This window comes from Triticum urartu, chromosome 4 (genome assembly GCF_003073215.2).
Source record: "Triticum urartu cultivar G1812 chromosome 4, Tu2.1, whole genome shotgun sequence".
Classification (NCBI taxonomy): Eukaryota; Viridiplantae; Streptophyta; class Magnoliopsida; order Poales; family Poaceae; genus Triticum; species Triticum urartu.
Genome location: NC_053025.1, coordinates 509,711,757 through 509,723,437, shown reverse-complemented (window position 1 = coordinate 509,723,437; position 11,681 = coordinate 509,711,757). Strand labels below are relative to the sequence as shown.

The following is an 11,681-nucleotide window of genomic DNA, read 5'->3' as shown; positions in this document are numbered from 1 at the left end:
CAATTCAATTTGTTGTAGACTAGATTTTTCGCCCTACTCTACTTGTGGTACTCCCTCCAAGGGAGTACTAGATGATACCTCGCATGTTGCGAAAATGTTTTGCAATTTCTATCTCTACTATTTAAAAATAATGTAAGGTTCCCATTTCATGTCTCTTTCGTCCAACCTTTCTTATATACGTTCCACTCTTTTCTTCTCCTCTTTGATTGTTTTCTTTCATCTATAATTTTTCTCCCATTCATTCTCCCTAAAATAGAATCAATTGTCGCATATTTTATTAGCCTACCAAAATAAAAATATACTTTGTTTGGTAAGTCATTAAATTCTTACCAAATAAGTACTTGACGATAAAATGGCAGGTAAATCATGGCGATTGCATGCAAGATCAACTTGCTAAGATTTTAGCACATCAATATCATAATGGATGTGCAATCATAGGCTAATATACTAAAATGTTTATACTCCCATTGCAACGCACGGGCAATCGTCTAGTACTCCCTCCGTTCTTTATACAAGGTGCATTTGTTTTTCGATAAAATTCCACAATGTAAGGTGCATTTGTTCTAATTCCTCGTAATTCCGATCTTGTCCCTCCAGAAAAAAGGAAAGTATCTCCTCCCTGATTGCATGTACTCCTATCTCCTTGTAAGAAAGAAAAAGAAACTATCTCTCTCCTGATTGCGTGCATCTCTTCCTTTCCTAGCCTAAATGATTTACTTGCCGCCAATCTATGAATTACACAAGGGTAATTTTGTCCTAAATAATCCATAATTATGTGCGTTGGTTAACATGCTGAAAATAATACACCTTAGATAAAGGAATGAAGGGAGTATAATGTAATGAGAGTTGGTTGTATACTTTTATGGGAAAAAAGTATTTGGAGATATGAAAACTAAAACCAAAAATAAATACTATTTATGGTGTTTGATTATTCTATAATATAAATATCATAGTAGAACATAATTTTTCTTGCATGTTTTTATGTTGATATGTCTTCTCCTTATGCATGGTTGCATGTTGTGGTGGGCCTTTTCCCATGCGTGTTGAACAATGAGGAGTCATGTTTGAATGTTAGAGAGATAAGTTAGTGGGGGCTAGCTATTTATATATACTCCCTCCGTCCTATAAAATAAGACATTTTTACAAACTATTGGGACAGAGGGAGTAGAAGATATAAGGGTTAGGCCAAACTATTAGGGTGGGGCGCCTCATCCTGGCCCCGCTAGTTCTGCAGGTGCCTTTTTTTTAGACAATCACACGAAGCTTTATTAACTCGTCACCACATTTACAGGGACGGACGGAAGGTTTCCCGGGTGAGCTAGCCATACATGGCGTCCCGGTCCCAAGTGTAAAGCATGCTTCGCTAGATTGTGAGCCTCGAAGTTCGAGCTCCTACTTTCGTAGACTATGTTACATGAAATAAAGGCATTAAAGCCTAAACTAATCTCGTGAATTATAGCACCATAGCTTGATCTGCTCCCTTCCTTGATCTCCTGTACCACATTCTTGCAATCTGAAGCTATGTGAATGTTCTGATTGTTCAAGTCCAGTGAGAGGGCAATCCCTTCCCTTATCGCCATGGCCTCCAAAGTAGCAGGGGCGATCACCATGGGGAATACGACCATTGATGCCCCCTGAAAGGTCCCATCTCCGCTACGGCTGATAGCCGCGACTGCCCCATGACGACCGCTGCGGCTAACGGCTGCGTCAACGTTCACCTTAGCATGATTCTCCGGTGGTGGCACCCAGACCTTGGCTGCTGGATGAGCCCTTGATGTGTCTGTCCTTGGAAGTGTGTCAAGTGACCGTAGCTCTGCCAAGTAAGAGTTGATGAACCCGTTGATCGCATGTGGACTCTGAAAGATACCCTCATGGAGAGCTTTCCGCCTGTCACTCCATATTGCCCAAAGTGAGACAGATAAACGCTGGAAGGCCTCAGTATCCAGTGTTTCGCTCATGGTAAATATCCAGTTTCTAGCATTCTCCTCCTGATTTATGCTGATCTGCTCGAGCACTGGTCCCGACGACAGAGCCCATGTACACCTTGACACAGGGCAGCTCAATAGGGCATGTCTCCAACTATCATGTGCTCCACATAAAATACAAGCCGGCGATGTGGCCATATTTCTATGATGAAGGAGATCTTGTGAAGGCATTGAGTGTTGTGCTAAACGCCACAAGAATATTTTCAGCTTGCTCGGTACCTGCAGCGACCAGATATCATCCCAACCCCCCTGTCTTGCTGATGTATGAGACGTGCTTTCACTCTCCTCCAACCACGCTTCCCTCTCCAACTTGATCCTCACTATCATACGGTATGCAGAACGTATTGTGAAAATTCCTCGTTTTTCCTCATTCCAGGCCCAGAAGTCCTGTACTCTTCTATGACAAAGTGATATTCTAAGTATTGCTTCTGCATCAAAATGTGTAAAAGTGTTCCATACAACCTCCTCTCTCCATATAGCGGAGCTGCTATCAATGAGTTCTGCCACTCGAATCGGCGGATGTTGGATTAAAGAGGTAATAGGACGCTTGACCCCGTCCCTTGGGATCCAGTTCTGCTCCCAAATCATTGTTGTCTCCCATCTCCAATCCTTCTAATAATCCCTTGAGCTAGAATGCCACGACCATCCAGAATTGCTCGCCAAATTTGTGAAGGATGAGAGCCTAACTCAGCCCCGAATAAATCTGAGCCTGAAAAGTATGCCACTTTCAGAATTTGAGCACTTAACGAGTCAGGATCATTGAGTACTCTCCTCGCCTGCCTAGCCAGAAGTGCCAAATTAAAAATCTCAATATCACGGAAACCCAAACCTCAGGTGCCTAAAAGCAAAAATTAAGAAGGAAATGACATATGGGGTGCAATAGTGGGGGAAGCCCGCTTGTCAAATGTAACATATGACAATACACCTTATACCAATTTATGCCGAGTCATCACTATAAAAAGTTGTTCCGAGGCATGTAGGCATGTGCACAAGATAACATATCCATTCAAAAATGGATTAGAAATGAACTCAAAATTACCACAAATGGATCTAATTTATAGGTCTGCCCAAATGGAAGACATCCTCGAAATTAGTTCCTGATTTGAATGCTTGATCAAAATATCATTTTATTATCTTTTTTTAGATCAAGGCAGCCGACTTTATTAATAGGCATAAGTATATTTTTCGTTCTCGAAGTCTTCCGAGAGTTTAAAAATCATTCCTCAACTAAAAAACGAATAGTTTTCGTCCCTCAACTATCAAAACGGATAGTTTTCGTCCCTCACGCCGCTTCGGGCGGTTTTCGTCCGTCATGAACAGTAAATCGACGACCAGTAAATTCGAAAAAATGGCAACAATTCTGAAAATTTGTGGGATCAAAGTTTCTCGGGTGCACAAGGTGCGTACAAATTTTCATGTTGTTTGGACATTCCAGGTGCCCATGACAAAGAAAAAATTGTAAATATGTACGTCGGTAAACAGTAAATTGAAAAAATAGCAAAAAATATGAATTTTTTTGGCATCAAAGATGCTTGGGTGTGCAAGGTGCGCGCATTTTTTCATGCTCAAATGACATAGGAGGAGCTCTAGCCAAAAAAAAAACAATATAGTGCACTTTTTCACTGATGTACATATTTATGGTTTTTCCTTTGTCACGAGCTCCTGGAATGTCTAAATAGCAAAAAGAATCATGCTCCTTGCGCACCCGAGGAACTTTGATCCCACAATTTTTCAGATTTGTTTGACTTTTTTGCTATTTTTTTGAATTTACTGTTTATCGGTTTAGTGTTCATGCGGACGAAAACCGCCCGAAGCGGCATGAGAGATGAAAAGTATCCGATTTTGATAGTTGAGGAACGAAAACTATTCGATTTTGAGTTGAGGGACGATATCTAAACTCTCGAAAGAGTTCGAGGACCAAAAATAGACTTATCCCTTATTAATATGATAATGTTTACATGTACAACAAAAGGGTGTGGAGGAGAAATCAACCAGACATGTCGTCCTACCAGCAAAAGGAGAACAAACTTGCCTCATGTACTCTTGTTGGATTTTCTACTTTTTATACTCGAAGTGTACAACCTCAAAAATGCTTCGTCGACGCTCAATCTCAACAATAATGTCACTTGAGGCTCCTCGGCTATCATCTGCAGTGGCTCCTCGACGGTATATATCACATGCTCCTCGACGGTAAAGCATCGCATATATCTCATGCAGCTGATGACACCATGCTGCGCTGGTGGAGAACGTCCCAGTGGGAAGATAATTTTTCACTAACCTCCATGCGAAGACGTAAATCTTTGGCGACACTTTCGTCTTACTATGGCTGTGTGCATCAAAATGATGTAGAGGCCAGGGTCATTCTCCTTTCCAGAAAAAAAAACTTTCCTCTTACTATTGACCAATTTGTCGTGACGAGGAGGAAGATGACCGTACCTCCAGCCAATCATCCGTTCGTTTCTTTGTGTCTACAAGCATCTTATATGTCGGCCGAACCGAGAAGATTCCATTGTGGTCAAAATGCCATGCTCATAAGTCTTGTTGAATTGCATTAGCACCAGTATAGATCAAATAACTTACGCATCGACAAGACAAAAATAATGCTTTTCTACTACTACTCCCTTCATTCTGAATTACTTGTCGCTCAAGTGGATGAATCTAACACTATTTTAGTGCTAGATACATCCATTTGAGCGATAAGTAATTTAAAACGGAGGGAGTAGTTGTTTGTTCCATGAACCACTCATAGTGTCATTCAGCTCACTGACCATAATTGGTGGGTATGCTGAATTGGCCGCCACCGGCCTAAGTGCATTATCCCTCGGTAGTCAGTTGTTCACCCATATATTTGTATCTTCCCCAATTTCAATCCTTCTAATTACGCCTTGTGTAAGGACATCACGTCCTTCTACAACTGATCTTCATATTTGCGAAGGGGGAGACTACAAACTTGCATCCATAAAAAATCACAGTTTGGAGAATAATCTGCCTTCAAAATCTGAGAACCGAGTGTTGTCGTGTTCTGCATTAAAGCCCATGCTTGTCCGGCTAACAAATCAAGGTTGAATAGTTCCATCTTTACTCATACACAAAAATGTATTTTCATCACTCTAGTAAGAAAAACAAATGCTAAAAAAACACGCATATGTCCCGCCCATGAGTCCAGCATGTTGCGAGCAGGCTTTCTCAGGTGTTTGGAATGGACCGGGCCTCTTTGAAGTATTTCCCAGAGAGAAAAAATACACTACGAAAAACAAACTCGACTCAAGCCGAAACCCAGGCCGGCCCAACACGCGAATAGCCCAGTCTGATTCCTTTCCCCCCAAAACCAAAACCAGCAAAATGGCCCAAAACCCTACTAAAAACCCTGGCGACCCGATCACACCTCTCCGCCCGCCGCCGGCGCCTCCTATGCCCTTCCGCCCCACCTTCCCCCGCCGCTGCCTCGACGACCGCAAGCTCTCCTCCTTCCTCTCTGCCCTGGCCTCCTTCTCCGCCAACCCCTCCCCATCGCCGCCCGCAGGATCGGTTCCTGCAGCCCGCTCCCCCGCCGCCTACAATGCTCTCATGTCCGCCTACTCCCGCGCCGGCCGCCCAGACGAGGTGCTCCGCCTCTTCCGCTCCCTCCCCTCCCCCCCCACCGCGCCCCTCTTCACCACCCTCATATCCTCCCTCGCCGTCTCCGGCCGGCCCCGCGCCGCGCGCGCCGCCTTCTCCTCCCTGCTCGTCTCCGGCCTCACGCCCACCGCGTCTGCCTTCACCGCACTGCTCAAGTGCCATGATGGCTCGCTCGACTCTATGCACCACATTTTCCTTGCGATGACCTCCGCCAGCTGCTCACCTGATGCCGCCGTGTACAACTGCTACATTTCCATGCTCTGCGACTCCGGGCGGCTGGAGGAGGCCTGGGGCATCCTTGACCACATGATGGATGGAGGAGTCCGCCCCACTGTCCGCTCCTACACCGCGATTCTACGTGGATACTGCGAGCAGGGTAAGATTCTCGAAGCAGAGAGGTTATTCGATGCCATGGTCGATGCCGGCTGCCCCCCGGATGTCGTATCCTACAGCGTGCTTATTGAGGGGCTTTGCGGCATCAGGGAATTTGATAAGGTGGAGAGGATATTAGAAAGAAGTGAAGAGAAGGGGTGGACGCCCAATGCTGTCACCTACAATATTTACATGTCTGCTCTGTGCAGGATGGGGTTCTTGGATGAGGCATGTAATCAAGTAGATAAAATGCGCAACAGAGGGCTGTTGCCAACGGTTGAGACACTGAGTATTCTATTTGATTGCTTGTGCCGAGACGCAAGGTTTTCGGAAGCAGTCTGCTTGCTGGAACACAGTGAAGAATTAGGCTGGCATGCTGATGTGTTCTGCTATAACACTCTGATGGGTAGGCTCTGCGATGCCGGTGATTTTGCAAGAGTCTTCAAGCTGCTGGTTGATCTGTTGAAAAAGGGCATTGGGCCAGATATGTTTAGTTTTACAATTGCAATACGTGGCTTCTGTGGAGTTGGGAAATTCCGTCTGGCAAAGTGTCTAATAGATAATGAGTGGATTGGATATGATGTTGTGGCTTTCAATACTTTGATTCATGGATTCTACAATGCTGGGGATTTACGTGGAGTCAAGCTAACTTATATCAATATGTGCAGTAGGCAAATTTCTCCAAACAACTTTACTAATGCTACATTGATCGATAGCTTATGTAAAGATCGAAAATTTGTCGAGGCAATAAACTCTCTTGCATCTTTGAGAGATGGATCGGTGCCTGATCATGTTGTTCACCTGAACAATCGGTTGGTCAAAGGAGTAAGATATAAAAAGGTGCTCAACCTACTTGATGAAATACGCTGTAGAGGATTTGAGCTAGATACTTGCATCTTCATCCCATTAGTTAGGGTATTATGCTGGGAAGGCTACTACAAGCGTGAGAATATCAATGAAGTTTCTCTTATACTGACCAGTCTAGGAATTAGATGATAATCTCAAGATTGACTGATTGAGTACCTGAAATGAGAGTTTGAGTTAGCATAATCATGCAAATCACCTTTTGGTGCTGGTTCCCTCGTCCTTCACACACCAGCAATCTCTCATCTTTCATCAGGTCAGTTGGCACCTAAAATTATGCCATGGTTTAATTTCACCTTCTTTACATGATATTAATCCCAGCTAGTTTTTCAGGGAGAAGTGCCTGATTTTACGAGCACTGAGAAATAGAAGGGGAGCCTTGGCGCAGTGGTAAAGCTGCTGCCTTGTGACCATGAGGTCACGGGTTCAAGTCTTGGAAACAGCCTCTTACAGAAATGTAGGGCAAGGCTGCGTACAATAGACCCAAAGTGGTCGGACCCTTCCCCGGACCCTGCGCAAGCGGGAGCTACATGCACCGGGCTGCCCTTTTTTGAGAAATAGAAGTTTGGGCCTGGACAAGATGATCAAGCTCAAATGTGTTCTAGAGCAAATATTGGGCATAAAGGTATGGATTTGTGCTTCATGTTATGGTTTCTTTCCACGTGGACAATCCCGTGTACGCATTCATTGTTCATCATTGTGTTGTCTGTTATTGTGACCCCCTTCTGCATTTTGGTGAAAGAGATTGTTTATGGATGCAGTTGGAGATTGCACTTCTTATTTTGTTTTGCTTTCCTCCAGAAGGAAATTTGTTATGTAATAATGTTTGATCAATTGTGCCAAAGTCATCTAGTTTTGACTCTTAAAATAGGTATTAAGTAAGTATTTTGATGTGCTCCACTGCCTCTCCAAACTCTAAGTTGACATTTTTTTTCAACCAGTGATGCCCACCAAAATGGTTCAAAATGTCTCTGCGTTGCATATTGCCTGTGATGATTAAACACAGAAATGGAAAGTATATTCGGATGATGCACTTGTTTGTCAAGTACTCCCTCCCTCCCAAAATAAATGTCGTTGATTTAGTATAAAATTGTACTACAGTTGTACTAAATCAGCGACACTTACTTTTGGACGGAGGGAGTATGAAAGTAAGCTGGTAAGAAAAATCTCACTTGCCTGCGATAATAGTCCAAGCTCTCAGTAAACTGTAAGGATATTGCCATAAGAATCTCCAAATTAAGTTGAAGATTCATAGTTCTTTGAATTATCTTGTGGTAAAGTTCTATCTGCTGAATGTCAAATAGATTTTATCACTTTATCACTACTAAGGGTAGAGAAATAAGACATTCAAAGTTCAAATATTGATGCAAAAGTTGTATTCTATTGAAATATTTGATGAAATAATTCTTTTTTTATGAAATTCATTTTGGTTACTTTGGGGTTTGAATCAGGAAGTGGAAACAAAAAGGATGTTGCAGCAGACAATGCATTTGAGGAACCAAGCTGTTAATGCCAGATTTTTCTTACATCATCAGGGATCGCTCCCCGGTTCCATTTGATAGAGACGAAACCAATCTTCAAACAAGGTTGAGACCAGCTGCCAGAAAGAAAACGCCTTGGGCCCAACAAGACGAAAGAAGACGCTTCTCCATTGTGCAACGTTTTAAGGTAACACAAAGGTCCAGTGCATACTTATCGTTTTGGTCCTTATCATGATGAGTTTCTTCCTCATATACATCAACAACTAAGCCATTAGTCCCAAACAAGTTGGGGTAGGCTAGAGCTCAAACCCATAAGATCTTGATACCAACTCATGGCTCTGGCACGTGGATAGCGAACTTCCACGCACCCCTGTCCATGACTAGTTCTTTGCTGATATTTCAGTCCTTCAGATATCTCTTTGCTGACTCCTGTCATGTCAAGTTTGGTCTACCCAACCTCTCGACATTATCAGCACGCTTTAACCATGCGCTGTGCACTGTAGCTTCTGGAGGCCTGCGCTGTATATGTCCAAACCATCTCAGACGATATTGGACAAGCTTCTTCATATACATGATTGTTAAATGCTTCTGAAGCCATGAACAAAAGAGATTCAAGTCTGATCATGTTATAGACTAAACAAGTTTATTGTTTTTTGAACTGGATTAGTTTAAAAAGACTGTACTGGTTCACTCAATGTTGGTACTGTGCATATTGAAATGTTGTGCTGTTATTTGGAAAATGGATGCGCTGATGTTGTGGTGCATTCATTTTGTGATCAGCGGATGTACATAGACTTTCACCATATCACTTAGCATCTCTGCTTTGGGGTCAACTTTCTGATATAGAGGAGGAACCATGTTCTTCGATGATTGAAGTTTCCTTATACCTGTCTATTTTCAATTTGTCAAAGCATTAGCATTTGTATCTACTACCTCAGTACCATAATATATGACGTTTTAGCAGCTCAAATTGAACTGCTAAAATGCCATATATTATGGTACGGAGGGAGTAGTTGGATAAAATTGGTGCTCTATGGAATGTCATTTGGTGCATGCTATTTTGATTTGCCAAATGTGATGATTTCCTTACGTTTTTTTAGCTCATTGTTAGTGTTCCTTTTATTCAATTTATTTCTATGGAAAATGCGACGATCCTGAGGTGTTGGTTTCTCCTTTTGTTGAGAACAAACAATTAGTGGTAGTGGGCAGTAAGTGATAATGCCTAGTTAGCAATGACAATAATGTGTTTCTAGTCCTCTTTTTTGTATCTCATAAGTGTGGTACTAATGTTATTTCCCCTGTTTGAATTTTTAGGGTTAAATAGCACAGTTGGCTCCTTTGGCGATGCAACAGCAGTTATGGTGACGCTGCAACACTTTCCTGGTTATTTAGGTTAGCTTAAGTCGAGTCAGTCGATGTGTTGGTACATCTGGCTTGTATATTAGTCGATGGCACCATCAAGCTAGTGTACAATTTTACTGGGATGGCTATGGTAGAAACAAAATTTATCTAATATAAAAGATTTATACATTTTCCTAGACACATGTTCCTCTCGCCACCACTCTAAGTTGTATAAATGGATGGTGGAAACAGTGCATCCAAAGTGCACAAATTACATACAAACGCAAATAGCTATCCCCTATTATTTGATGTAGAGTTCTAGAATAGGAATAGTTCATACTTCATAGGTATATGTGGCATCAGAGTATATTGCCTTTGTTATTTCTGAAATCGGCACTGTATGGATCTCACGAGTCTAAACAGTTCAGTTGTTGTACTTATGCCAGATGAGCATCAATTTTTCACACTATTCCATTACTTGCTTGTAACATATTTCGTGCAGTTATTTTTTTTCCTGGGTACATATTTTGATTTACAAGGAATTTTTTGATAGCTTTGCACTGTTATCTGATAATAGATTCTTACATCAAAATCGTGACTATAAGATCTCATGCATGCAAGGTAGTAGAACTTTCGCCTTGTTGAATGGTGATGTGAACAATGATGCTACACTTGGATCCAAGTGCAAGCAGCAGCCTCGTCGATCTTTGTTGCAGCAGCCCTCTCCCTGACAGAACAAACGTCGTCCCATCGCCCTGCATCAGCCAGCGACTTGGACATGAGCACGTACATTTCCTGCCCGGCAGCCACTTCTCCGGCGAGAAACCTCTTCCAGAGGAACCGCTCGCCGGCAACGCCGGTTGCTTTACTCGCACTTGCATGGGAGCAGTAAGCTCCAAGTACCTGCTGATCGCATTCCACGGGCATCCGCCTGAAGATTTCTCCAACTCCGTCGAGCCTCCCGGCCCGGCCGCAGGCGTCGAGCACGCACGTGTAGTGCTCCCGCTGCGGCGCGACCCCGTAGATCCTTCCCATGGCTCCCAGGAGGTGCAGCGTCTGGTCTACCTGCCCGGCATGGCAGCAGGCATAGAGCAACGACAGGAACACGGCGCCGTCCGGTCGAACACCTTGGCGCAGCATCACGGAGAAGAGCTGCAGCGCCTCCCTGCACCGGCCGTGCACGGCCATGGCCCTCATGACGGTGGCCCAGGAGACCAGGTCCTTGTCCGGGAGCAGGTCGAACACCTCGAACGCCAGCCGCGCCTCGCCGCACTTGGCGTAGGCGTCGACCAGCGCGTTGGCGACGACCTGCTCGCCGCCGAGCCCTCGCTTCAGCGCGTACGAGTGCAGCAGCTTGCCGCATGCCAGAGCGCCGGTGGACGCCACGGCGTGCAGGACGCTGACCAAGGTGGCCTCGTTCGGGCGGGCGCCGTCGGAGAGCATCGCCCGGAACATCGCGACGGCGTCCTGCGGGCTGCCGCCCCTCGCGAGCCCCCACGCCATCGCGGTCCAGGAGAAGACGTCCCGCTCGGGCATTCCGTCGAACACGCGGCGCGCGCTGCGGAGGGCCCCGCACTTGGCGTACACGTCCAGCACGGCGTTGTCCACGATCGGGTTCGCGCCGGGGCCGCCCCCTCGCCGGAGCCAGAACCCGTGGATGGCCCGCCCCAGGCCGAGGCTCCGCTGCCTGGCGCACGCCGGGAGGACGCTCGCCAGCGTGAGCGCGTTCGGCGCCGCGTCCATCCTGGAGAACTCTGCCACGGCCTCCGCCGCGCGCCCGCCCCTCGCCAGCGCCGAGATGCGCTTCGTCCACCGCACCACGTCTCCCGACGAGCGGGCCATTCATGGCAGCGCGCGATCCAGCGCCAACCACCTACTCTGGCACTTCGGCTACCATCGAGTGGTTAAACGCTTTTGTCCATGGGACGAGCATCTTCCATTTTTTTGGAAGATTTTTGCTCAAATTTCAGATCATACTTTCATACTGTATTACTCAGTAGACAATTTGCACAAGTCAAAT

At 45.1% G+C, this 11,681-nt stretch overlaps 2 protein-coding genes across 2 annotated transcripts; one reads left to right on the top strand and one right to left on the bottom strand.

The window, feature by feature from the left end:
• Nucleotides 1-5,340: 5,340 nt before the first annotated feature.
• LOC125552341 (pentatricopeptide repeat-containing protein At5g65560-like) lies at nt 5,341-10,151 on the top strand. The gene is made up of 4 exons (XM_048715847.1): nt 5,341-7,095; nt 7,173-7,464; nt 8,291-8,507; nt 9,635-10,151. The coding sequence occupies exon 1, from the start codon at nt 5,397-5,399 to the stop codon at nt 6,969-6,971; it is 1,575 nt and encodes a 524-aa protein (XP_048571804.1). The 5' UTR covers nt 5,341-5,396; the 3' UTR covers nt 6,972-7,095; nt 7,173-7,464; nt 8,291-8,507; nt 9,635-10,151.
• Nucleotides 10,111-11,632, bottom strand: LOC125552342 (pentatricopeptide repeat-containing protein At1g08070, chloroplastic-like). Its single transcript, XM_048715848.1, has one exon. It carries the CDS (start codon nt 11,501-11,503, stop codon nt 10,328-10,330), a length of 1,176 nt encoding a protein of 391 aa, XP_048571805.1. The 5' UTR covers nt 11,504-11,632; the 3' UTR covers nt 10,111-10,327.
• Between the last annotated feature and the right edge of the window lie 49 nt (nt 11,633-11,681).